This window comes from Gasterosteus aculeatus, chromosome 16, assembly GCF_964276395.1.
Source record: "Gasterosteus aculeatus chromosome 16, fGasAcu3.hap1.1, whole genome shotgun sequence".
Classification (NCBI taxonomy): Eukaryota; Metazoa; Chordata; class Actinopteri; order Perciformes; family Gasterosteidae; genus Gasterosteus; species Gasterosteus aculeatus.
The window spans coordinates 15,594,679-15,620,081 of NC_135704.1; the positions used below are offsets into that span (position 1 = coordinate 15,594,679).

General features: G+C 48.2%; 1 protein-coding gene across 1 annotated transcript; it reads right to left on the reverse strand.

The window, feature by feature from the left end:
• Positions 1 to 1,049: 1,049 nt before the first annotated feature.
• On the reverse strand, positions 1,050 to 25,199 carry LOC120834004 (fibronectin). Its single transcript, XM_040201713.2, has 49 exons — positions 24,689 to 25,199; positions 23,989 to 24,114; positions 23,720 to 23,857; positions 23,386 to 23,517; positions 23,085 to 23,222; positions 22,294 to 22,452; positions 21,612 to 21,809; positions 21,277 to 21,459; positions 21,014 to 21,190; positions 18,162 to 18,317; positions 17,756 to 17,884; positions 17,516 to 17,659; positions 15,006 to 15,127; positions 14,691 to 14,859; positions 14,169 to 14,354; positions 13,906 to 14,031; positions 13,610 to 13,699; positions 13,296 to 13,490; positions 12,426 to 12,698; positions 12,060 to 12,323; positions 11,813 to 11,907; positions 11,327 to 11,495; positions 11,138 to 11,224; positions 10,787 to 10,978; positions 10,005 to 10,277; positions 9,436 to 9,550; positions 9,191 to 9,267; positions 9,027 to 9,116; positions 8,644 to 8,910; positions 8,417 to 8,533; positions 8,169 to 8,333; positions 7,925 to 8,080; positions 7,733 to 7,846; positions 7,359 to 7,628; positions 6,950 to 7,161; positions 6,739 to 6,826; positions 6,403 to 6,588; positions 6,190 to 6,279; positions 5,855 to 6,046; positions 5,680 to 5,769; positions 5,035 to 5,143; positions 4,709 to 4,928; positions 4,319 to 4,489; positions 4,097 to 4,235; positions 3,722 to 3,889; positions 2,898 to 3,023; positions 2,689 to 2,795; positions 2,468 to 2,587; positions 1,050 to 2,276 (listed from the first exon to the last, which is right to left on the reverse strand). The coding sequence occupies exons 1-49, from the start codon at positions 24,816 to 24,818 to the stop codon at positions 2,208 to 2,210; spliced, it is 7,509 nt and encodes a 2,502-aa protein (XP_040057647.2). The 5' UTR covers positions 24,819 to 25,199; the 3' UTR covers positions 1,050 to 2,207.
• Between the last annotated feature and the right edge of the window lie 204 nt (positions 25,200 to 25,403).

The window sequence follows — 25,403 nt, forward strand, 5'->3', positions numbered from 1 at the left end:
GAAACTACCAGAAATTATACTACTACTACTACTATATACTGTAGCTATTGTATGAGATTACTCACTAGATGCATTAAATCAGAACATTTCAGATCAGAGCTTTTCAAATAGACATTTCACTTTTAAAACTTTCTTTTGTCTTCTCTTCTGTCCTTCATAGCGTGTGTTTAGTGTTCAAAAGGGTCCAGTCTTGCAGGAGCCCTAGAAAGTCTCCTTGACCCCGTCATCGACATGTCACTTGATGTCCTCCATCCGGGGTCTCCACCTCGTGTGAGCGTGGTGTGGGTGCAGGACCCACAATTGTCCCTCTGGTGCGTGTGGGTCTGATCCACAGCTGCTGTCCAGACTGAAGAGGTGGCAGGAGTCTTCCGCTTCAACGTTCGCTGCTGTTGCAGTTTCAACGCAGGGTCCTTTTTCTCTGAATTGTTTGAGATCAGGCCCCTGTGGTTGTAGCTGCGGCGGTGACACTGGGACTGGTGTTCCGAGTCTCCTCCCTATCAGTAGTAGGACTGGGGAGGTCCCGTGTGCCAATGGAGTAGCCCTGTAGGCCAGCAGAGCTGCAGACGTTTTGGCATTGCGTAAACCGACCACAATCCTGTCTCGGATCATCTCTTCACGCAAGACGCCATATTTGCAGCTTTCAGCTAGCTGCTGTGATAAAGTTCTCTGCGGATTCGCCAACTTCCTGACTATTAAACTTGGCTCGTTGAAAAATGACATTATGCACTCTTACAAAATGTCAATCAAAAGCATTTTTTACCTCGTCAGTCATTTAGTGTCAACTAGTTGTCTTTGCCCCCCCCCCTTATTTGATGAAATTGCACTTTGTTTCTTATTTTTTTGAGTTTGTATCCTTGTGTTTGAAATGCTCTTATTTAAGTCACTTTGAATAAAAGCATCAGCTAAATTACATGTTATGTAAGGTGTGGTTCTTACCAGTTATTATCAACTTATATTTTCAGTGTCATTCAATTAATATCTTACAAAAACCAGAGCCTGCTGTCCCTTGCACATCCGTATTATTAATAAGGAAATAAAGAAGAAATTAGTTTTTACTTGTTTTTTTTTTCAGTTTATTAAAAAGATTCATTCCACAGTAGTTCAGATTTTGGCACCAACAATATAAAAACAATTAAAAATAAAGTGTACACCCCAAAAAAGCATTGAATAAAATGCCTAAATGAAAGGGATAAATAAAAAAACTTAATGAATTAAAAGATAAACTTAAAATACAAACATAAATGTAATTGAAATGCACTTCAATTGGAAACGATGGCGGCGGATCCTCCTATAGGCCTACATTGTTGTTGTTGAAATAACAGTTTTACTTTTGGTCCGTCACTTTTGCAGGTGCTATATCTATTTTTAACAAACAACAAGCGTTGACTTGCAGAGCCTACGCCAAAATAATTGCAAGGTAACATTTTGTAATAACAGCAACAGCACTTTCTTTTTTCTTAGTGGCCTGTTGCTCTGCTCATCTGACACTGACGACGGAGCAGCTGATTGGACACTAGTGGTATTTTACCGCGTTAATCTCCTTCATTCCAAAGAAGGTCGGTTCAAGGTATTAAAAACTGTAATTAAAATGTCCGTATAGGGCAGTCAAGATGAAACAGGACAATGTAAAATCACTGGATGTAAATATTTCCTTAATATTCATTATTCACAGTGAGACTAAAAACAAATGGTGAATTCAACCCAGTTACTATCAGGGAACATCATTATATAAAATCAGACAGATGTGGTATGTTTTTTTTTTGGGGGGGGGGGGGGGGGGCAAATGAAAAGATAAGTCATGGAATGTTTATAAATGTTATTTAAATTTTAAAAGTCTTAGCCATACCCCAAAAGGCGCTAGTGTGTGTGCGTGTTTGGTGGTAGGCAGGTGTGAGGTGATCAAGCAGCTGGATTTGTGCTCTAGTTTGATGAAAGTAAAAAAAATTAAAAAAATCCATGGATGAGTAAATCCTGTTTTTATCTATTGACGAAGAAAGCATCACATCCAACGTGAAAAGGTGAGGTGAGCTTTGAAAAGGCACAGAGGTTGGTGTAGGTAGGCGTAAAAGTTTCGTTAAGGCACTAAATTTGGTGAGGGGAAATGTCTTCTCCCAGTGAAAACAGAGGGCTTCCTTCTTGAAGTGGTATCAACGCTGCAAGGGGGTCTCAGTCTGCTTCCTCCTTCTTCTCTCATATCTTCCTCTTCTCTACTCTGTGGGGTTCAGAGCGTCGGCAAGCAGCTCCGGCCTCAAACATTCAATCGGACATTGGATGTTCTGGGGCGCAGAGAAGGGCGAGAAGAACGGGAAACAGTGGGAGATATTGTGACGGATTAGTTTCCACTGCAAGAACCGACATTTGGTTTTTAACACGATTCTATTCAAGTTTAAAGTTGTTGTGACTAAGTCTATAGCATGTTAATGCAACGCTTTAGAGCAGAATATTGGGGGCATAACAAGATACCGACCAGTTTGCGTAGAGCGTTTTCTCTGTAGCGGTCGAAGACGTCCGAATGGACCGGTTGAAGGAGGTCAGCGTCCACATCGGTCAGGCCTCCCGGCCTTCTGCAGTTCTCACAACGCCAGCCCTGAAAAGGCGGAGGGACAGGATGAGCACAAGGACGCCATAAGACGGTGGGACACGTTACCCATGAAGCAGCAGCGAACGGGTTTCAGTTCACACACGCACCTGTTGTCCTCCGTAGCAGGTGCAGGTACAGATGGCGCCCAGGTATTCCTTCTGCCACTGGTTTCCCACCTGGTACATTTTCCCATCGTCATAACACGTCGACTCGTCTGTCGGGGGACAGTTACATATTAACACTGATTCTAGCATTAAGGCGTTTTCCCCAAATCCATTTCCAAAACAGCCAGGGTTCAGTCGCGTGCGTTACTCACGGGGTTCACATTTGAACTCTCCCTTGCCGTTGCCCATGCAGGTGCAGCTCATCATGTGGCCGTTCTCAGCCTGGCGATCCCACTTCTCGCCAACGCGATAGTTATTATTGTTGTCGTGACACCACTCTGAGTGAGGGAAGAGAAATGAGAGGGGAGAGAAAGGGGAAACGGGTGAACAAAAAGGGAGCACGGGAGAAGAGGATACGGAAGAGAAGGCGCCCAAACAGCATTTCCAAAAAAAAAGGTAAAACTTCACAAAAATCAGATTTTCAAATTCACAATCTCGACCAGATCCTTTACATTGGACAGTGCCCCAGTGAGCTTTACTGGTTCCCAGTTGATGACGTACATTGTGCCAGTGGGAACAAACACATATAAACATACAGTCAGCGAAATGACAACAAGCTAATGGATGTCGTCTCGGTTTCTGGTATTGTCGGGTTAGTTCTACGGACAATACAAAAAACAGAGCGACGCTAGTTAGCTTAGCAGAGCAGAGCTGGCAGATAAACATGGGCGGACTAAAGAAAAGCTCATAGTGAAGGAATAATCCTATGAATAATTAATCCATAAAACATTTATCCATTTACAACACTAACGCCGCCCATGCCATCATTTCATTGCTATGCGTCGCAGCACATAGAACTGTACAATTCTATGCCTTTTCAAAATGTAGCTAAGGAATTTATACAAGTCCTTTCAAGTCATGTCATTGATGTACCGTTTTGTCTTATAAAATTCCTCTTGATTAAAATCACATGGGATTATTTAATGTGTAATTCCATGGTGTGTTTGCAAAGCATGCTGGTTATTAAGCCACTCACTGGATGAATCACATCTAAAATGGCCACTGCCCAGCCCCAGGCAGCGGCACCACAGCTTGAAGCCCGTCTCAGACATGCGCTCCCACTCTGAGCCCACCTCATGGAACGTCTGTGTGAATGTGTCGTAACACACGTCCCGGTTGGTGGAAATGGGGGTGTCACCTGGAACTAAAAAGATGGATACAAAACTGATTTATTCTTTACAAATACCACCACCTTTTACCATCATTAGATGGCTTAGGTCACTAATCATAGAGAGATGGTCTGCAATCATTAAATAGTATGTATACATACATACATGTCCTACATTAGGGCTGCAAATTAAACTTAAAAGATTTAACTTTAGTCTCAATGTCAAGCGTGGGACTACCGTACCAGCATTGCCGACGGTTACGACTTCCTCCAAAACCTTCTCTTTAGCCCCGCCCCTCATGGCCTCTACCACGACGTTATAGGAAGCTCCTGATGTCAATCCAATCAACGTGGCGCTGTTGGAGGTCCCAGGAAGACGCATCTATATAGAGGAAGAGGACGATTAGAAAGTGGTTCTTACACCTCTAGCGCTTCGTTCATGTGTGGGAGAGACTGTGTGTGTACCTGAAAGCCTCTTTCCTCCAGGTCGGTGATCGGATTACAGGACACCTCGTACTCTGAGGTGTGAGGGACACCGGACCAGGAGATGGTCGTGATGGTCTGTGCTTCTTGGGGCCACTCGGTTTCATTGTCAGGGAAACCGAACGCAAGACCTGGCAGCGGACCGTCGCTCACCTGCAGGATCGAACGTACGGTCATGGAACCACCAAACATCCCGTGTGCGACAACATTGAATGAGAATCGACGGCTGTGCATTGACAACCCTGCCGTCTAGCCTCTGTTTAAGCTCTACGACCCCGTGATTGTCATGTACTAAAAAGTTGAAGAACGGCGAGATTGGCTGATCAGCAGAGAATTTATGATTTAAACCACCCATGCTGGTTTACTTCCTACCTTGACCAAGGGCACTCGGTTTCCATCAGGGCCCGCTACAGGAATATAGATGAGAGGTTCCTGGAGAGTCGGCCTCTGGCCTTCTCTGGGTCCGCTGAAGGGGCCATGAAGTCCGTTGTTTGGGCCGAGGCTCTGGTACTCTGTATAGATGTGCTGGCCCTGCTGGTCCGGTTGGTTCTGACCACTAGTACCGGCCAAGTGAACATGGTTGGTGTCAAAACTGCACGCAGAAAAAGAGCGGGTTGAGGAAGGGGGTTCACAGGCATGTTCAGTGTTTTTGTTTTGAATCAATCATTTGTGACGAGTATGATCACGCGGGTTCATACGTCTGGTCATTGAAGGACTCTGGAACATCCAGGATGTCAGCGGTGGGCCGGTGAGGAACAGGAAGCTGCGGCAGCTCGGGGACCAGTAGCTGATGATCTATAGCTGGCTCTGTTTGGACAAGATGCAAATGTATGCCAGATGTTATACGCAAGCAGGGGAAAGCATGCAGAGATCAGGTAAAAACACAAGATGGGAAAAAACCCTTAAGCTAGTTACTCAAAAATAATACAAAGATATTATTTAATGCAAATTTTTCTTGTGTGTAGATAATGTATATTATTATATTATTTGTTATTCTACATTAGCAGTGGTTAAGCCAGTAGAGGGCAGCAGTACATAGCACTCAAACATATGGCAATAGTTCATATGTGGCAATTGTAACCTATTACCTGGAAAATATTTTGCTAACTAAAACAATCTGTAATTTGTAAAGTTGGACTTTAATAGCAGCTTGTTGTATTACTTCTCAGCCAGAACACCAGAAGCTCGACACTGAACGGAGAATAAAGGTCATTGCCGTGTTTCTCAAAAATAGTGTGAAATCTTTTTAAGAAAAAGAAGTGAGCTTGACTTAATAAAAAGAAAGGAAGTCAGAGTTTGCAGGGGGCCGTTGGTGCTGGCAGGGGGGTGATCGCTGTACTTACGTGTTCTGCCTTTGCCCACTAGCGGTGTGCTTCTTAGAGAATTCTGCAGCGCAACGATCTTAATGACATACTCGGTTCCTGGTTTAAGACCTGGAAAAAAAACAAGTATTTGTTATTTGCCACAACTTGCAAATGCGTGCGTATGCGTACGATGGAGCCCGCGCCCGTCACCCACCATTGATGATGGCGTCGCTCTGGCCTGCATTGGGCCTGGGCATAACCTCCCGAGGCAAACCCCCGGCCTCCTCGTGGGTGACATAGTACCCAGTCACCCCCGGACTGCGGGACGGCTCCCAGGTGAAGGAGATGCTGGTAGGGTTCAGGGAGGTGAAGCGGATGTTGGTGGGCGGGATGACCACCGGTTTGGCTGAATGATACAAAAAAAAAAATACTCTTAACAAAATGCTTCCAACATGATGTTCCTCACCGCCGCAGCGAAGAAGTTACATTTCACACTCAAAGTACTCCGCTACCCTCGACTGACACTGTGGGAGAGAAACGAGCCGTTACCCGTGGTGGCGGTGAGCGTTAGCGGCGCGCTGCGTCCGTTCCCTTTCAGTGTGTAGATGTTGATCTTGTAAGTGGTGCCGGGCTCCAGACCTGAAGGGAAGTCAGCGGGACCGGTTTAGAATACGGAAATCTGATGTAATGACAGACTTTTTAACATTATTCTTAAAGAAGGTGAGGGGTTAAACAAAATGCTTTTAGGTCACATCGTCGTACCTGTGACGACGAAGGAGCGCGAGCTGGGCCCCGTGGTCCTCTGAATGGGAATGTAGCCCGAGGAGGAGGTGGTGGGAGTGGCCTCAACTAAGAAGCCAGAGATGATCTCAGTCTTGGAGCGCCACGTCAGGGTGATGGAGGAGTCGTTTACGTCGGAAATGCGAACGCGACGAGGTGGGCTGATGTCTTGAGGTATCCGGGGAAAGTACGGAAAAGTACGGGTGAGATGGACAACAACAGCAGCCAGGCGGGAGAGAGAGCGCGCTTATAAAGTTACAAAGAACTCCATCTATACGTTTTCAAGCATAGAAACGATCCATTCATTTACAAACTCACTCTCCAGGGTGGTGATCTCTCCTTGAACCGGCCTGCTGGTCAGAGAGTTTTTCAAGGCATAAACATGGACTTCATAAGTAGTTGCAATCTAAGAGAGAAAAGGAAAAATGGGCATGTGAAAAGTGGAAACCCGCCTCGAAACCAGTTTAAAAAGTGCCAAATACTGGACTAAATAACACTCATATGTTCTAGCTGACAGAGCCACACTCACCATGAGTCCAGAGATGTGCGCCTGTGTGGCGTCCGGGGCCAAGTTGATCTCCTTGGTGGGGCCGCTCTTGTTCTTCGGGTTCACCACCACACGGTAGCCGGTGAGTCCCGTTAGGCCACTCAGCCGGTTCTCCTGACCCGGCACAGCCCAGCGCATGGTGAAAGAGGTGGGGCTAACCTGGGAGAACTGGAGGTTGGTAGGAGGGGAAATGGCTGTAGGGGAAGAAGATGAATTGAGGTTTAGATGGAGAGTAGTATCGGCATACGGTGCCCACAGAACACCATGTAGAATAAAGGACATTCACCTCTTCACCATGCGCCCAAAACTAACTTGTTGGGTTTCTGAACTCTAGCTTTGACTTTCCCCCCCCCCACATATTTTACCTCAACCATATAACAGCCTTCCGTACCTGTAGCTTGCGTCCCAACCAGCGGCGTGCTGGCCGTGTCGTCGTGCACCGCGATGACCTTCACTGTGTATTCCGTGCCGGGCTGCAGACCGTAGATGACGGCAGACTCCGCGTCTCCTCGAGGAGCAGGGCGCAGCTCTCGCTCGCCCTCCTCCGAACTGGAGTACAAGACCCGGTAAGAGGTGACGATTCCCTCGGGACTGTCCCAGGTGATCCGGAGGGAGGTGGAGTCGATGTCGGAGAAGGTCATGTCCTTGGGGCGGTCTACATCTAAGTGATGAAGACGGTGGCGAGGCAACGAGGGTTAGATATTTTTAGGTGAAGAGAGCAGATGTTTTTCCACAAGAATTTCTCAAGAAAGTGGAAAGCCTCACTTGTTAAAGCATTCACCACCACAGGAGAGCTCTCTCCGTCTTGTCCGAGAGCGTACACGCTCAAAACGTACTCCACCGTGGGCATCAGTCCGGAGAAAGTAATTTCTGTCTGGTCTGGAAAAAAAAAAAAATTAAATTAAACCTGGTCCGGCTTCCAATAAGCGGTATTCAGCATTGGATGGAACCCCGTACCTGGCGCAACCACCTCAGTGAAAGACTGCCCCATGCCATTTCTTGGGACCCCGGTCACCCTGTATCCCTTGATTGGGCCCTGGGCCGGGCTCCACCTCACTGTGACACTGTTGTCGTTCACCTCCATCACCTCCATTTCAGAGGGAGATTCAACACCTGGAAGAGGGGGAAGGAGAGATGACGAGGGGAACGCCCGCGAGGAGAAATAAGCCGGGGGGGGCGGGATGATAACTTGGGCGCGTACCCGTCTTGTGCATGACGTAGATCGGGGTGCTGGAAGCGGGGCTGTCTCCCCGGCCGGTCACCGCGTACACGGTGACGGTGTAGTCGGTACCAGGCTTCAGGTTAGTGATGGTGGCGGTGGACTGCGAGCCGGGCACCGTGAACTCCTTGGGATTGCTGTGACCTCCTGGATAAAGAAACGATGACGTGATGAATGTTTGAGGTATTATTCGAATACTCCGTAGTTAACATTAGGGAATACTAGCTCACCGCTCTCTCCGTGAGTGATCCTGTAGTAGCGCACGGTGACGGGCGGAGCGTCCCAGCGGACGGTGATGCTGGTGGGGGAGGAGTCGAGGACCTCCAGGTCCGTGGGAGCGTCGGAGACTGTGGGGAGAGACGGTGAAGAGCGGGGAAATATCGAAATGAATAAACGACAGGATGGTGAGTAACTGGAAGGAAACCAGAGAGAAATCCGCTTTTTTTTTCTTCATTACTTGTCTTCTGCGTCCCGCTGAGCGGCAGGCCCTCTCTGGGCCCGCTCACCGCGTAGATGTTGACCAGGTATTCCGTGTCTGCTGTGAGAGCCGTCAGGGTGAAGTGGTTCCTGGACGGCGGCAGCCTCTCGTCCTTGGCCCTCCCGCCGCTGACCATCTGGTAACGGATGCGGTAGCCGGTGATTTTGCTCTGGGGAGCGAGCCAGTGGATGGTGAAGGAGTTGGTGAAGATCTCAGAGAAACGCAGGCCGACTGGGGAATCCAGAGCTGGAAGAAGGCGCACAAAAAGGGTCATCCATCAAAAGCCATTGGTTTTTCCTTTAGAAAAGATCAAGTAATGATAGCATTTATAGCACGTGAGCGTTTTCCTTTTGACGCCTCACCGGTTTTCTGGGTGCCGACGAGGGGTGAGCTCTCTCTCTCCTCATACACGCACACCACGCTCACCAGGTACTCGGTGTTGGGCAGCAAGTCTGTGGACAGTGGAAAAGACATTAAAACAAATGAAGCCGTTTGCGTGCCTGCGCATTGTTTCTTTTCAACTTACTCCTCAGCACCACATTGTTACTCCCGTCCCCTGAGCTGGTTTCTGTAATGTCGTCCTCATCGTCAATGGGATGATACCTGAATAATGAGACCAGAGACAAAGTCATTTGTAGATTTATTTTTACACGATGGTGTATTAAAATCTGCGTGTGATCAAATAAGAAGAACCTGAATTAAAAAAAGACTATATATATATATATATATATATATATATATATATATATTTTATTTTTATTTTTCTGGTACCTAATGAGGAAGGTGTTGGTGTCAGCCGGGTTGGGGACAACAGGAGGGACCCAGGTGACATGAATACTGTCTGGCCCAACCTGGTCAAAGCCCAAATCGGTGGGTGCTGGTACAGCTGTTGGAAAGAGAGAGCAGCTTGGTTCAGAGCCCATACAAGTCTAAAAAAGGCCAGACAAAAAATATAGATAGCGCAATGACTTAACTAGAAAATAGTTATAGATTATATAAAAAACACTGTTTATGTGTGTGTAAATCCATTTGAAGTTTTACAACATCTTAAAGATTAGACAACCAGCAGCGTTTGCATTGGGGGGCAAAATGAGCCTCAGTGTGATTAAACCGCAGAACTAAAACCAGATGGTCCTCACGTGCACGCAGAGGAGCATTAAAACTGACAACATGCTGCACAATTACATCAGCAACTTAAAAAAGGCGTGCTTTAAAAGAGCAATAGCTCGCGGCTAACGGGAACCTCGCTCCACCATAGAACCCGACGTTTACTATCCATCTGCCTCCAGTGGAACACGCGTGCATGTTGTTGTTAGCGGCATCCCCTCGGCGGATCTTACAGGTCTGCTGGGTGACTGTGGTGGGCTCGCTCTCGCCGTTCTCCGTCACCGTGATCACGCTGATGTCATAGTCGATACCGGGCTCCAGCCCCTGGACGGTGTACTGGCCGGTGGTTGCCGAGACCATGTCTTCGAAGATGGGCACGCTCTCGCCGGCAGCGACCACCGTGATGCGGTAACCGGTGACGGCCGTGGTGTTGAGCGGGGACCAGCGGAGGCTGATGGTGGTGTCGCTCACGTCCCTGAAGGTGAGGTCGGTCAGCTTAGGGACCTCTGGGCGGGTGGAAGGGGATCGGAGGAGAAAGAAAATACAGGGGAGGAGACACGCAGAACCACCAAGGAAACGGCAGGCGGAGGAAGGGCGTTGGACACAGACGGACAACAAAAAAGAAAGGAGCAGAGGTCAGGGCGGGCCACAAAAACTGTCTTCTTCCAGTAGGGTGAGATATTCAACATATCACACCCATGGAAGAGCTGCTGCAAAGAGGCTCTTCTTGGTATATATTAAGATCTTCGGAGGTTACATTTGTTATTCAATGAAACAACTCCAGAATTCGTAATGTATACACGGCCAATATAGCATTAGTGATGCAAAACATCTTCTAAATGCTGAACGTTATTTTAATACATTTTATTAATATCATTTATGAACGGGGACGGTTTGCTCTTACCGGCAACACATTCCCATTATAAATGCATGGGAGTCAGTGACCTCGTGAACAGAAGTTACGATGCGTTTCGCACGTTCAAACTTCAGGATTAGGGGCAGTCTTCTCACTCACCTGGTGTAATTGTAGTTGATATCGGAGTGCTCTCCACATCGTCCTTAACGGTCACCACGCTGACGTTGTACTCCACTCCTGGACTGAGGTTCTCCAAGGTGCACGAGCTCTGATCAGCCTCCACAAACTCCTCCACGCTGTTTCCTTGCTGCCCATTGGTGGGGGTGCACGTCACTTTGTAGCCGCTGATGTCTGAGAGAGCGAGAGAAAGCGACGCAACGGATTGGAAAATTTGACAAATAAATGCTGAAAATATCACAGCTAAAGTTGTTTCAATGCAACAAACAGAAGCATTCCATTAAAGTGTGGAGAGCGATTTGACCAGCGTGGTCAACGGCATTTCAAGCCCACCTGGTGTACTGGCTCCATTCCACTGGACTATGAGCTCTCCGGTGGCCGGGTTAGACTCCAGGTTGAGATCAGTAGGAGGAGACAGAGCTGGAAACAAAAAGAACAGTGTAAAAGACGTTGGTGGAACAAAGGCAACGGGGGGCCTCGAAGCGAAAAAGGCAAGAGTGGAAAAAGGTGGTTCATCCTTACGTGTGACAACCCGGCGTGTGATTGGGGTTCCCTGCTCCTGGCCGTTTATGACCGGTTGGACACTGTACGTGTACTCTACTCCAGGGGTCAGACCAGAAACGTAAATACTCCCCGAGTCAGAGTTCACATCTCTGGGGGCTTCTCCGCCCTGACTGGGACGTACCGTCAGCTGAAGGATAAATAGAAGACAGTGTCAGAGAGGAGGACGCGGACTCGGGGGACGGGAGGTGAAGGTCAGAGGTCATTGTTTTCCCAAGAACATGCAAAGCGGCAAGAGCATTTTCAACTCTGGTGTGACATATTCTGTTTTAAACCCCGGAGGTCTGTAGTTCCCGTGTTATCCAACTCCAATGGAGCTTCCGCTAAACCAAGAAGAAGAATAATACGTTTCCTAGGGAACGGAAGGAAACTATTTGCCTTGGAGGACGATCACACAGGCCAGTTCATCAAACACTAGAACATGTTATATATTCACAGGGACGGTACCTTGTATGCAATGTGGGGAACTGGAGTCCAGGAGATAATGATGGAGGTGTCAGTCACATCGGTGCTGAAATCAGGGGCGTGGCCCATTGGCAGATCTACAAATGCAAGGAGGGCAAACGTGTGTTCGATCAGTTATAGTGTCATTTATTCTTCAAATTAATTTTGTCAGACAAATATTCCACACGTCCAAACTCCAACACACACAGTCGCCTCCCTGCTTTCATCCCCCGTTTGTAAAAACCCTCACCGGTGGTAAATACAGCCGACTCCCCTTCGCTCAGCGCGTTGTCCTGCTCGGCGTGCAGCGTGGCGGTGTACTCGGTGTCGGGCTGCAGGTTGAGGAGGGTGTACTGAGACAGGCGGGCAGGCAGGCGCAGCTGCTTGGCTGCAGAGCCCTCCACGTGCAGGAAGAGGCGGTAGCCGGTGACTTTGGCCCGAGGGGCGAACCACAACATCACAGCGCTGTCCTCGGTCACGTTGGTGAAATGGATATCTGTGGGAGCGTCCGGTTCTAAAAAAACAAAAACAAGACAATACACGCGTTAAGACGCGGAGCATTTGGTCTGAAGAAGGTTGCACGTCCACAGAGACACTAGACATCCTTTGTACTCACTGGTGGCTTGCTCCCCGGTTAGAGGTAAGCTCTCCTCTCCGTTGTGAAGGGTGTACACGTTGAAGCGGTACAGTGTTCCAGGCTCCAGTTGTTGCACTTCGATGTAGGTGGTGACGGGCATAGTCATCACCCTCGGGGGAGAACCGGACTGGTCGACGGCGGCGGCGGTTACCCGGTAACCGGAGACTGCGCCGACTGGGCCGGTCCAGGTCAGGACGATCGTTTTATCGGATACCTCGAAGAACTGCAGGTCTGTGGGAGAGGAAACCTCTTCTGTTGGCAGAGAGGGGGAAAAAAAACAACAGCGTAAAATATAGTATCTTAGGGACAGGCTGATGTTGGGGTCTTATTTTTGATTCTATGAGACCATTTAGGACAGACTGGACAACAGGACACACACACACACTGGCATCTTTGAATAGCAAACAGCAGTAAAGAGTCAAAAAACAGGGGTGAGAGATCGTCGTGCTGACAAGACAGAGTTCACTCGTCGGTCCGAAGATGGCAGCACACACTCACGCTCTTCTAGTTCACGAATCTTTGATTCATCACACACACACAGAGAAAAACACACTTTTTCCAACATCTGCTAAACAGCATGTTTGACCTGGCAGACTGAAACGTTTTACATAACTAGAATCAGGCAGCGCGACAGAGGAGCAGCTTTAAACTCAATGACTTCGCTCTTTGCTTCTAGTATTGAGAATTGGGATCTTCCTCACAGCTCGGGATCCAGGCCACAGGGTGACCTGCAGCGTTCTGGATCTGAATGTGAACATATGGAAACAGCCGTGGACCTCAAAAGATGTAAAAAAGAAAAAGAAAAGAAAGACCCAGGTGTCCCTTGTTCTACACATCCCAGTCTCTTACCTGGCAGTGGAGCTCCAGCTGTGTTGACTTGCACAAAGATGGGCTCGCTCTCCAGGCTGTCCTCCACGGCGTAGATGCTGACGTTGTACAACTTCCCGGGCAGGAGGTCGCTCAGAGTCACGGACGTGGCCGTGTCGGGGAGCGTCAGCTCGGTGCTTTCGCCTTCCAGCGATGGCGTGTAGACGACGCGGTAGCCTGCGCGGAGGAAAAGGTCACGCGGTTCATTGCGCGAAAGGGGACCGGCCGCCGCCGCTGGATGTGTACGGGTTCAATTTAGCAACAGAATGACAAGAGAGTCACGCGCCATCGCATACCGGTGATGGGAGCCAGTGGCTTTTCCCAGCTGATCACCATGGACGTTTCTCCCACCTCCTCCACTTCATGATCAGCGGGAGCATCGGGCGCTACGGAAAATAAAAGGAGGTGTAAGTAAGTGTCAGAAGGAAAACTACAATTGCTGCTGCTTTTTTTTTTTTTTTTTAACTGAACCACTTGATTCATAGTTACTGGCGGCTTGCAGGTCCAGGATTCGAGACAACATTTCAGTCTAGTAACTTTTGTTGGAACAGAAATAGAAACTGAGAGAAAGCCTGTTCAAATGCCTACTAACCAGTGGTTTGTGAAGTAGTTAGAATGAGGTTTTCTCCGCCATTTGTAACCTCGTAGACGTTAACGGTGTATTTCCTCCCAGGTAGGAGCTCATTAATGTTCACTGAGGTAGCCGTGTGGGGGAGGTCTGATGGGAAAAATATATTATAATCAACACATTGAAATATTTGAAAACAGCTAAAGACCTTTGAGTTTTCCTGACTATCGGCGCATGTTTGATAGAAACTTGACTGTATACTTAAGCGCGTGTTGATATGGCCTTACCGAGCACCAGGGGTTGTCCAGTGGTCTGTCCCTGCTCACTGAGCTCATACTCTACTCTAAAACCAGAAACTGTGTCGGAGGCGGAAACCCACGAGATGACAAAGCTGCTGGAGGTAATTTCAGTCACCGACTCGGAGATGTCGACCGTAGGCGGAGGCGGGGTGGTCTCGCCTTGTGTTGTCGCCACTTCAGGAAAAAACACAAAAGGAAAATAGGAGAGTTGGTTCCTTGCTGCCTCTGAGATCAGGACTGGCCCAGAAAGGTTTTTAACCATAACCCTCAATAACTCGCATTTGATGAAACGGTTAAATGTAAGCTGCCCAACAGTGTTACAAAATAAATTTCATAATGTTACAAACACATTCCAAGATCCCAAAATCATCTATATCTTGCAAACCACGATAAGCAGGAGGAAAGAATACCCGCGCGTAATCTTTAAAAGAAGCTAAATAACCTTCCGATGTACGATTAAACAGCGATATGTCGAACTAGCGCGGAGATCTGTCCGCTGCCTCCACTCACGTGATCCATAATTGGTGGTGAAGTCAAAGCGCGTGAGCTCCCGGCGTCCGAACCGCAACACGCTGATCAGCTGCCCCTCGTAGGTGATGCCCGGCTTCAGACCAGAGATGGTGTAGGAGTTCAGATGGCCGGGGATCAGCACCTCCCTCCACCCACTTTGACTGTTTTTCTGGAAAGAACGGTGGTGTCAGAAAAGAAGCGACGCGAGCGCATTTGAAAGCTTTGCGGTGCGAGCGGGCGGTGGGCGTTGGAGGTGTCGATCGAGGTGGCGTCAGAGCCACTGAAGACACCGTGAAGCTCAAGCAGAAGACTCACCACTCTCCATTTGAGGACGTACTGGGTGATGTGAGCGGATTGTGGGGCGTTCCACTGAATGGGGTGCGAGTTGGGTTGGTTTCCTGATTCGGTTATGATCACCTGGACAGGACGATTACCACCTGACAGAGACGGAGAGACAGAGGCCTGAGCAATACAGAACAGGAGTAAAGATATCATCACATCTCAGATACTGGCTGTTCTGCCACACGATGCGTTCCAGGAACTTGCAGTTTTACATAATCCGTCTCAACAGTGAGAGTTAGTGTGCTGCAGTCTTTTCCTGAACAGAACACAGAAAGAGTGAAGGAAAACTAACACAATCATGTGAGATTCCAGCCCGGGTTTCACCAGCTGGAGGAGAGGAGCCCTTGACTCTACCTTTTCATTTACCTTCTCCATTTCATACATTAAAAAAAAGTATATGAGCCATTTCTACAAACAACAAGCATCCAAGAGTTAAATAGGGAAGCATGAGAAAAACAAAGCCAATGACAAAATCGTGGAATTTATTGCTTTCAGTCGCCGAAAACGTGGGTTCCACGGTTTAACTGAGCTCCTCGGATCTGGTTCCACGCTGCCAAAAGACATTTAACAAGGAGCAAACAACAACTATGCACTATGTTTGTTGGGAGATTCCTTGGAAAACCTTGCGGTCTCAAATTTTGTAGCTAACATGTGTATTGTGCCGTAGTAGCCAAGCAGAGAAAGCAAGATTATTTTAAAAAGTTCCACCTTTGCTGTATTCAGAAGCGAACAAAGCGTATCAAGTCATCTTTAATGTAAACAGAAGTCATGTGGCGAGCAGACTCTGGACGTAAGCGGTGCTGATAGGAACCGGTAGCCTTTATAAAAGAACTGAGGTTTTATAACCACTTTTCCAAATGGCCGACCTGTAATCAAAGTTTCTGAGCAAGTGGCTCGGTTAACCCAAAGTCGCTCGCAGATACACAAACCTCAAAAACAATCTGGGACCAATTACTGCCTATTACAGACCCACAGGCCACTGGCGAGGGGAAGGGTTACGGAGTCAGATGTGGGAAGCAAATGAAAACGGATGCACAGTTTGAGTGAAAAATAAAAAATAAAATGTACGGACGCACACACACAATCCACCAGCATGACACACGTACCTGTGTAACGCACATTCAGACCCCTTTCTTTACTTTGCACACCCAGACACAACATTAAGTATTGTTACAGACAAGAGCCCCGGCGAGGTGGTGATAAGGACCGCGGCAGCGAAGGGAAGTAATGTCTACAGTCATCCTAACAACAAGAAACAAACGATTAAAGATGGAAATACAGACGAGGAGAGATAAAAGCACGGGGCGGAATAAGAATGAGGAACTTTTTTTTTTTTTCCTTCAGAAGATCGTATCAACGCGCTGCTAAATCCCCTTAGATCCTTCCCTGAGATTTTCCATTTTGACCTTTTATGGCGTCCCCCCCCCCCCCCTCCCCAGTAAGCCAAACGACTGGGAGCCTGGATTTGCCTCTTAAATCTTGCCCTTAAATCTTGCCCTTAAATCTTAGCGCGCTGGATTTTGTGTGGCTGAGTGCAGAGCAGGTTCACAGCTGGTTGCCATTATAGCCACTTATTGAGGAATACTGACCCACATTTTGTACGTCCCTACAACTTGCTTCACACACACAAGAGAGCGTTACAGCCTCACTCCTTTTCAAATGCAGTAGCAGATATAGAACACACGAAGACCATCCTGCTGTGCCAGTGCTCTCACTGTTTTAAGCAAAGGAACGTCTTTTTTTGGGGGGGGGGATACCGTACAAGAAGGTGGAGAATGTGCCCAAGAGGGCTGAAGACTAAACACCTGTAAAGGGACTGAAAACAAAAGAGAAAAAGTCAAATGTGAGGAAGCGTTTCGGTAAAAAAGGTCAGTGTTGTTGTGGAGCACAGCTTGGTTCACCGTCAGCAGGAGTGAGGCAACTCGACGATACAAAGGCCCATTTCAAATCCTCCAAATATAGCACCGTTGTTTAATAGGCTTTTAATGTGTGGTGCAGTGTGGTAGATGTGTCCGTGTGTTTGTGTGTGTGTGTGGGTGGGGGGGTAAACACACACGTGCACTGTGGTGTTTTGTACAGCTGTGGCAACAGCACGGGGGATGTACCACATACTAGCAAGAACAAAGGCTCAAAGTAGGGGGCCGTATCTGTTAAAGAGGAAATCACACCCCCTCCCATCGCTGTCCGTTTCACATCAAAGTCAAGGGCCTCATTTTGAAGGTGACTTAAACCAACACATTTCCCTGCAGGGGCCCGAACGTAATTTAAGAGCTTTTTTTCCTTTACAGCTACTGTGAGCGTTTCTCTCTTTTATCCCATTTCACTACCAGCATTCATACATGCATCAAGCTGCTGTACCTTTGAAAACAACCAACAGACACTAAATTAAGACTCGGACAGCGTTTAACAGAATCAAATAGAATCAGAGACAGGATTACAATGTTTCACCACGAGTTAGTACAATAATGGGCTTAAACTCTTACCTGGGTAGGACTGCTGCGGCTCGCAGCTGAGCTCTCCGACCCCGTTGCCATAGCAATAGCACTTGTACATGATTCCTTGGATGACTTTATCCCAAGACTCCCCGATCTTATAGAAGGCTCTCGTCTCCGGCTCCTGGCACTGATCTGAGGGCAGAGTCGCAAAACCCGGTGATGCCGCCGCACGCGTCACCTGCAAACAACGCCGTGTCCCTCAAACGGGGTTCAACGTTGGCAACTCACCGATGGCGTCGCACTTCCAGCGGCCGCGGCCCTGCCCGAAGCAGGTGCAGTTCATCGTGTAGCCCTCCTCGTGCTGTTTCGTGAAGGTTTGGTTCACCTCATAGGTCAGACTATCCACAATGCACTGGTCTGCGGCAGACAAGCAGATACATGCAACAACTTATTTTCTGTGTGACTCACTCCTCCTCACAGCTGCCCCTGTGAACTCTGAGCGTGTCTGTGTGAGTCTTTGTGACGGAGGTGCAGCTGAGGCCCCATAAAGTGCAGGTGTGCAGACTTGTGCTTTTGACCTTTTGGCACGCGAGTGGTCACGTCTCCCTCCCCACTGAGAGAATTCTAGTATCACTCGCACGGGCAACAACAATGGAACCTATTTTGGTCTCTCGCCTGTTACCCAAACACAAACCTTTAAGCTGGGAGTAAGCAACGCAACTCCACTCTCCTCTGCCGTTGCCGACGCAGGTACATCGCATCATGTGACCCAGAATGTCGTGCCGTTTGTCCCACTGCTCCCCCATGCGGTACATCACCCCTTCACTGCTCGTACACACTTCTTCATGGTCTGGAAGACATAGGAGGGGGGAAAAGAAGACAATCAGATGCACAGACATCACGCCGCTTGTTAGCAAGGCGAGCGGTGCATAGTGACATAGGAGATCGAATAACACCGTGGAGATTCTACCATAGGATGACCACACAAGGCCGTAGAGGATACAACGGACACCAGAGCGGTTGAATTGCATGACTCTGGTGGTGGTGCTGTGGAGCAGACAAAGCTCATATTCATGCACGTTCATTGCTCCACACAGAGGAGGGAGGTGGAGGTAGAGATAAAAAAAAAGGGCACATCTGTTTACTTGGAGGCCAGCACAAACCTCTCTCGGGCAGGCAGGACCTGGACCAGAGCCAGACCATCTGCTCGCCGGGACCAAAGATCATTGGAACTTGGTCTGGCGGCCATCCATCAACGCTGAGGCTCGGGGGCAGATATGCAGGGGGATTTTTTTTGGACATGCTCAGGAATAGTAGGAAAAGTAGCCGGGCGGTGGTATGCGATGTGCAGGAGTCAGGCTTGGGGCTGAAGCTTATTTAGCATTTGAAAGTGCCGGCTTGTGAGCAAGGTTATTTGATTATTAGTTATTCTATTCTTAAAATGTTTCCTGATTCCTGATCCTCCTCCTATATATGTATTGTAAATGTTAGAATCTGAAGCCATTTATTGCCACATGTTACACATAGAGGAATTTGACTCGGTGAAATATGTAGTTGCTGTACATTTCTTCTTCTGTGCCATCAGTATGCCCTGGGCTTATAATGATAGGAGACAAATGTCTGGGTGTGTTTACACCCCACCCTTCCCCGTGGAGGGTGATCTGTTCTCAGAGCATTGAACTAACTAACTAACTAACTTCTAAAAAGAGGGTCCGGTTTGGCTAAGTGATCTCTTTAAAACCAGCCTGTATTTTATTATGGCAACTCCATATCCAACTCAACTGGATGTTTGGACACTGCACTGCAGCCAGGCCCAACTTCCTCCTCACAAAACCGATCCCTGCGTTTCACTTGAGATGCAGAAAAGCCAAAGCTGGGGTGATGTTAAAGAGAGACAGATACAAATCATTTTGGCCGTTTGTTTCAAATAGTTGGAGGAGGAGAGGGTGCAGTTTGCATGATGGAGACAGAGACCAGGTCAGCTTGGCCAGACTCTTCCCGGAGGACTGGGAAGGGGCTCCAGACTATTACCGTTCTTTAAACAACGCCATTAACATCTCAAGTACCATGTTTGTTTTGACAATCCCTGCGAAGCCATTAATGTCAATATCAAAGGCCCCCTGCAGCATTGAGTTTACCACAGACAACCCGCTCTGACACTGGCTTAAGGCCATGAAGGCGGTTTCTCCCCCCCTCTTTAAATTTCAACAGGGTCTTGTTAAGAACAGGGTGTCGGTCCAGAGGTCGGTCCCGGGATTGAAGTAGGCATATAGAAAAAAAAGGGGGGATTCTGGAGAAAATTACAGCTTTAAAAAAAAAAGAGAAAAAACTAGACATCAGCACAAATTGTTATGCAATCACCTGCAATGCGCTGGTCGAGTACAACACAAAACAAGGATTCATATTCTATACGCGTTAACTCATCCGAATCCTTTTAGACGTCAGCGGAAAGTGGAACAGGTTTTTACTTCTTAAAACGATCGCCCTTCTGTCCGGCCATTAAAACAATGAGAGCAAATAAATCCAGTGCTCCATTCTTCCAAGAATTCAAAACTGTAGAGGTTTCCTCTGTGCAACATTCACATTTTAAAGACTCAGCAAGGTTTGATGCAGAGCTTTAAAAAAAAAAGAAAGGAAAAAAAAAGCTTTCCTCTAAATTTGTTGAAATAATTTTATATCCGTCTGCTTTAAACTCATGTAAGCACTGCAGTCAGTCAAGCAATGCCTGAGATAAACCTCAAATATTTGCCTACAGTTCTGTTAGCCGGTCTGGATCTCGGATATACACTCAGGCATCTTCTTCAGACATCAAGAATGCAGTTCGCCTGATATCTACAGCAGTCGTCTAGGTTCCCGTGGTGCATCCCTTTGTGAGATGCCATGTTGGTATCATCATTACCATATTGTTAGTGCTTCACACACATTAGTGCCGTGTTAATTACCCCCCAGTGTATTAGCCCCTTTTGTTACCTGTGGAGACCTAATTGACACCTAAACAACACGACACCTTTCTCTCGGGGCAGTGACTTCAATGTGAATTAGATTAGATGTTGTCTGCCTCATCAGCCCGACTCCTTCTTAACATCAATCTCACATGTAAATTAAGTAGAGGTTGCCCGTAAAAAGCTTTTCCTTGCCAAAGTACAGTCTTAAATCGGAGGCTTTGTGCCGATTCCGCCTGGGCGGAGATTTTTTTTTACTTAAGAGTAGGAGGGGACATCGTAATTAGCTGTGCTAATCACATCAGTCGCCGCTATGGCAAGAAAACTTCTGGCGTACTTTTGCCTTCACACAACTTCAAAATAACAGCATTTATACTGCATTCAAAATCCCTTACTTTTTATTTTCACATACTGAAGCTACTTACAAAGTATGCATCGTGTCTTCAATTGGGACATACCAGTTGCAGTACGACATCCTGGTACTTTTTTGACAGCATTTGACATAAATGTATTGGGATATACTAGATATTATTTTGGCATACTGGATAGTATTGTAGTATGTGTATTGGGACGCCATCACACAAACACACACACACAAACTTACCAGCCATCGGACAGAATCCAAAACGCTGTTCTCCGTCGTAGTCCGTCGTGGTGCCACACCACTTCATGCCGTCTCTACGACCATCTGCAGTGCAGTCGGTGTAGTTTCGGCCGTTGTAGAGGTAGGGGAACTGGCACAGGGCGCCATTGGAATTGCCGCCTCGTGTTGCCACGATCACTGTTGCAAGACAACATCTGTAGTTAACATCCAACCCCCGATACAGACAGTCAGCCAGGCTAGTTGGTAAACTTCAATCTGCTCACCATTCCTTTCTGTACATAAAGAATATTTCTGGTCCGCCTCAAAGTCAGAGGAGGTGGAGCACCAGAGGTGTCCGTCACTGCGTCCCTCAGAGATGCACGAGTGGTAGGTCTTCCCCTTGTAGACGAAGGGAAACACACAGGGCTGACCTCCGGAGTTGCCACCGTACACCGGAGCCGGTCCGTCTGTGCGAACAGGGAAACAAGTGAATGACTAAACACGAGAAGAGCAAATCACCGCCATCGCTTTCACGCGTGGGGGGGGCCGCTTATAGAACGAGGGCCGCTATCGGTTCACGCGGTGAATTTGTTAAACAGGCCGAAGCGACGTCTCTCACCCCACGGTTCACAGCTGACTCCGTTGCCGAGACAGATACAGATCATCTGCTTGGTTCCCTGTTTCGTCATCCAGCGCTGGCCCATGAAATAGGAAAGTCCCGCGTCCGTCCGACAGGGACCCTCCTGGGCGGGCTCGGGGACGGCGGCCGGGTGGTAAACCGCGGGCTGGATGTTAGTGATCACACGAGAGCCAGTGCCTGGAATGAGACGTTAGGGTCAGGGGGCGATATCACATAAGAACGCCCCAAATTAAATCAAACAGAAGAATAAATATCTTAGAGCGTCACTGGAGTTGAGGCCTATGAAAGACTTCCAACATTTAGTTGGTTTGTTGTACTTTATAAACATACAAAATGGAACGAATGTCTGGCTTTCATTGCAACTGAAAGAGGACTGCAGCGCTTTGCCTTCAATGATTTGAAAGGACATATGTTCCTGTCTCACACCAAATAATCACTTCAAACCACTTCAAACAACGTTTCTCCCGCCAAGCTTCCCCACGGTTCACGTCGCCCTTTCGCATGAGCTCATCGTCCCGAGTTAAAAGACACGTCTTTCTCACTTCAACACTTCTCATCTCTCCCGCCTCACGGCATCTGTCTCTGGTTTACATTCGTCTCTCGCTCTTCTCTTCACAAAGCAGCGGCGGGAAGAGAAATAAAATGGTCATTCGCTTCTCACCCAGGCCGGTGGTATGAAGCGAAGCGTGGCGCTCGCACTTCCACTCCCCTCGGCCGTTCCCGGTGCACAGACACTGCAGCAAGTGGCCCTGGGCGTCGGTCTTGCTCCAGGCGTCTCCGATGCGGTAGGAGGTCAGAGTGTCTTGGTCGTTGCAGCGATCTGGGGGAGAGGGGGTTTGATTAGAGGTAGGTGGAAACTTGTGAGACGTCATTGTGGCCCGTTTGGGTGGGAAACATGCGGAAACCAGAGTGAGTGTTTAACGGTCTGCGGCGATCCCGGGGAGAGGGGTTCCTCCTGGCCACCAGCTGTTTCTGTGTCTGTGCCTCGAGACCGCTTGTTCGGCACACGCAGGGTAAGAAGTCGTCGATAAGCTCCGATATGGAAACACACCGAAGGCCACCCTGAAGTCTTGCGAACATTCATTCGCTTACGTTACATCAGCCCGCATCATTAAGGATGAAGGTCATTTCCTAATGCTAAACACAACTGTCAACGTTTCCTCTGTTTCCAGCTGGGAAAATCTTCCAACAAATCGCAATCAGTGCAGAGTGCATCTGTGTGGCGCTCCATCAGGACTAGGCCAAGTTGCATTGACGTGTGTGACTTGTTTAGGCCGCACGCGGCTTGTAGAGATACAGCTGCCACGGATAGAAGATGCACAAAAAGGAGATCTCAGGAAGTTGGATTGTTGGGATGCTGCTCTGATTCAAACAGATTACATACAGGAATAAATCAACTAAAACATTGTTTTGGCGCCAGTTTGCTAAATAGAAGAAGAGATGTGATTTTACTTCTGGAGGTGCATGTGATGCGTCCACTTCCTTCTCCCATACAAGTGCAGTCCACCACCATCCATCCCTGGTACGGCTTCTCCCACGTCTCCCCCACGAGATAGGATGTTCCCGCAGAGTTGTCGTAGCAACGCTCAGCTGGAGGAAACAAATCCCAAAACTTAATATGTCATAACACCAAATGCATTCATTAAAAAAAAAAAGCACAAGATAATTTACAGTGCATAATAATCAATTCAATAAAACCTAAATCAGCTGGCATTTCATTCATTGTTAGTCAGCAGCCGTCGCGGTGACTCACCAACAGGTTTGCAGGTCCACTCTCCTTTGCCATTACCCAGACACACACACTCCAACATGTAGCCTCCTGTTTCATGAGGTCTTTTCCAGGTGTCACCAATCTTGTAGGAAGCTCCCCCCTCATGACAACGGTCTGGGTAGACGGGAGGGAAAAAGGGAACATTTAGACCGCGGCCAACGTGCGTGGTTTAATGCAGCACCGAGGAGAATACGCAGATCGACCAGTTTACACGCGTCGGACTGGCAGGGCCGTGGACGTCCAGGGAAACACGTGCGCTAGGATGCGCGGTCAGGGGTCACTAACTGTGCAAAACTCACAGAAAACACCAACTTACTGCCGATGGTGCAGCTGATCTTGCCCTTCCCCGAGCCGATGCAGGTACAGTCCCAGATAAAGCCGTCCTTGGGCCTCTCGTAGGTTTCTCCCACAGTGTAGGACTGCTGGTTGATCTTATCGTAGCACTTTTCCTCCGCTATAGGAGGGTGGGGGGGGGGACAATGGAAAAGGGTGTGTTTTATGTTTGGTTTGGGAGAAATGAAGATGGAATGATGGGGAGGTGGGGGGGGTCCTGGAAATAAAAGAGATTGATACACGCAAACTAACCTTCGGGTTTGCTTTTACACTTGATCCCAGCGACTCCATAGCAGGTACAGACCAGAACGCTGCCCAAGTATGGTCGTTCCCACTGGTCATTAACACCATAGAACTGTCCGTTCTCTAAACAACCATCTGAAAAACAAATACAGCTCATTAGATTTCGGCCCGAACTACAATCAGACAGCAGGAGGTCCGAGAAAACTCACTGATATACCTGCTCGGACTCCAGAAAAGTCTGTGAAATAGATCCTGGATGCGTTAACTCAACTTCACAAGGGCGCCCAGGGCTAAGTGATAAATCAGGTTGCACAGAGAGGCAGAATTATTTCCACCTTTATTCTTTCTCTCCCCACCAGAGGAGTCCTTTGTTCACATCTCACCACCTCACATGATGTCAACAGCATCTCTGTTTTTCGCGTTAAAATTAAATACTTTTTGCTTGGCTCTATTTTGGTTTGTTTCTTTTAGAAGTTTGGATCATTCACACACGGAGGAAGATGAGAACATGAGAACAGTTTTTTGGGGGCGTTTGTCAACCAAATGTCAGTATGGAGACGCGACCTGAGAATTGCATGGTTTCTGTCTCAACGAATACAAACGAAAACACGTGAAACTGTAATCTCGTTATTTATTTAAGTCCAACAAAGTAACTTCCAGCGGCCGTTTACCGCAAACACCCAACCCCTCCCGTGACCGAATAACTCACCCTGAGAGACGGAGGAGACGTGATGCTGCTGCGCCTGTCGCCGACTCCTGCGCGCTGCTTCGGGCACGCAGCGCACCGCGCTCCCGATCCAAAGCGCCACCAGCACCGAGGCTACGGTGCCGCGGGACATGCCTGTTTCAGCGCGAGTCGCCCGGGTATAAACACAACGGGGGGGTTTCCGGGGTGCAGGTACAGGTGCTCCTCGGTGCAAATCTCTCGGAGAGAAAGTCGGTTTTCAGCGCGACGCTCGAAAAGCTCCCAAGACCGGTCCGCTCCTGTCCAACGCGCGGGCCGCAGTGTGCGGGAGGTGCGGGCGGGGGGAGTGATTTATCTCGGGGCTTGGCTTACCCTCAGCCGGAGGAGGGACCGACTTCCCACGCAGCGCGTAGTGACCAGGAGGCCACAGCGACTTCTACCAAACAAAGATGATTACGCCCAAACAATTCTAACAAATAGTGTGTTGTTTCCCCCCCAAACGGAACAAGACGGACAGAGTGTTTTAAATGGTCTTCATTCAACAGTGTCAGCATGTTTTATTCACCCAGCTGAAGATGTAGAGCCCTGACTCCAAGTTTGCAGTTTAGTTCTATCCATACAAATGAATCCGGGACATGTCACGTTTCCTATAGGAATAACTGTACATTCTATTTATTTATTTTAGCAGTACTTCCTACAGGATGTCGATGCTCTGCAGGGTATCGGCCTGGTGGTGATA

Excerpts from the sequence above, each read along its gene's own strand:
- LOC120834004 (XM_040201713.2), bottom strand. The coding sequence starts at position 24,818 with ATGTCCCGCGGCACCGTAGCCTCGGTGCTGGTGGCGCTTTGGATCGGG. Across the intron at positions 4,236-4,318 it reads TGGAGGAAAGAGGCTTTCAG|ATGCGTCTTCCTGGGACCTC; the intron begins GTACACACACAG and ends TCCTCTATATAG. Across the intron at positions 3,024-3,721 it reads TTTTAGATGTGATTCATCCA|AGTGGTGTCACGACAACAAT; the intron begins GTGAGTGGCTTA and ends TCCCTCACTCAG.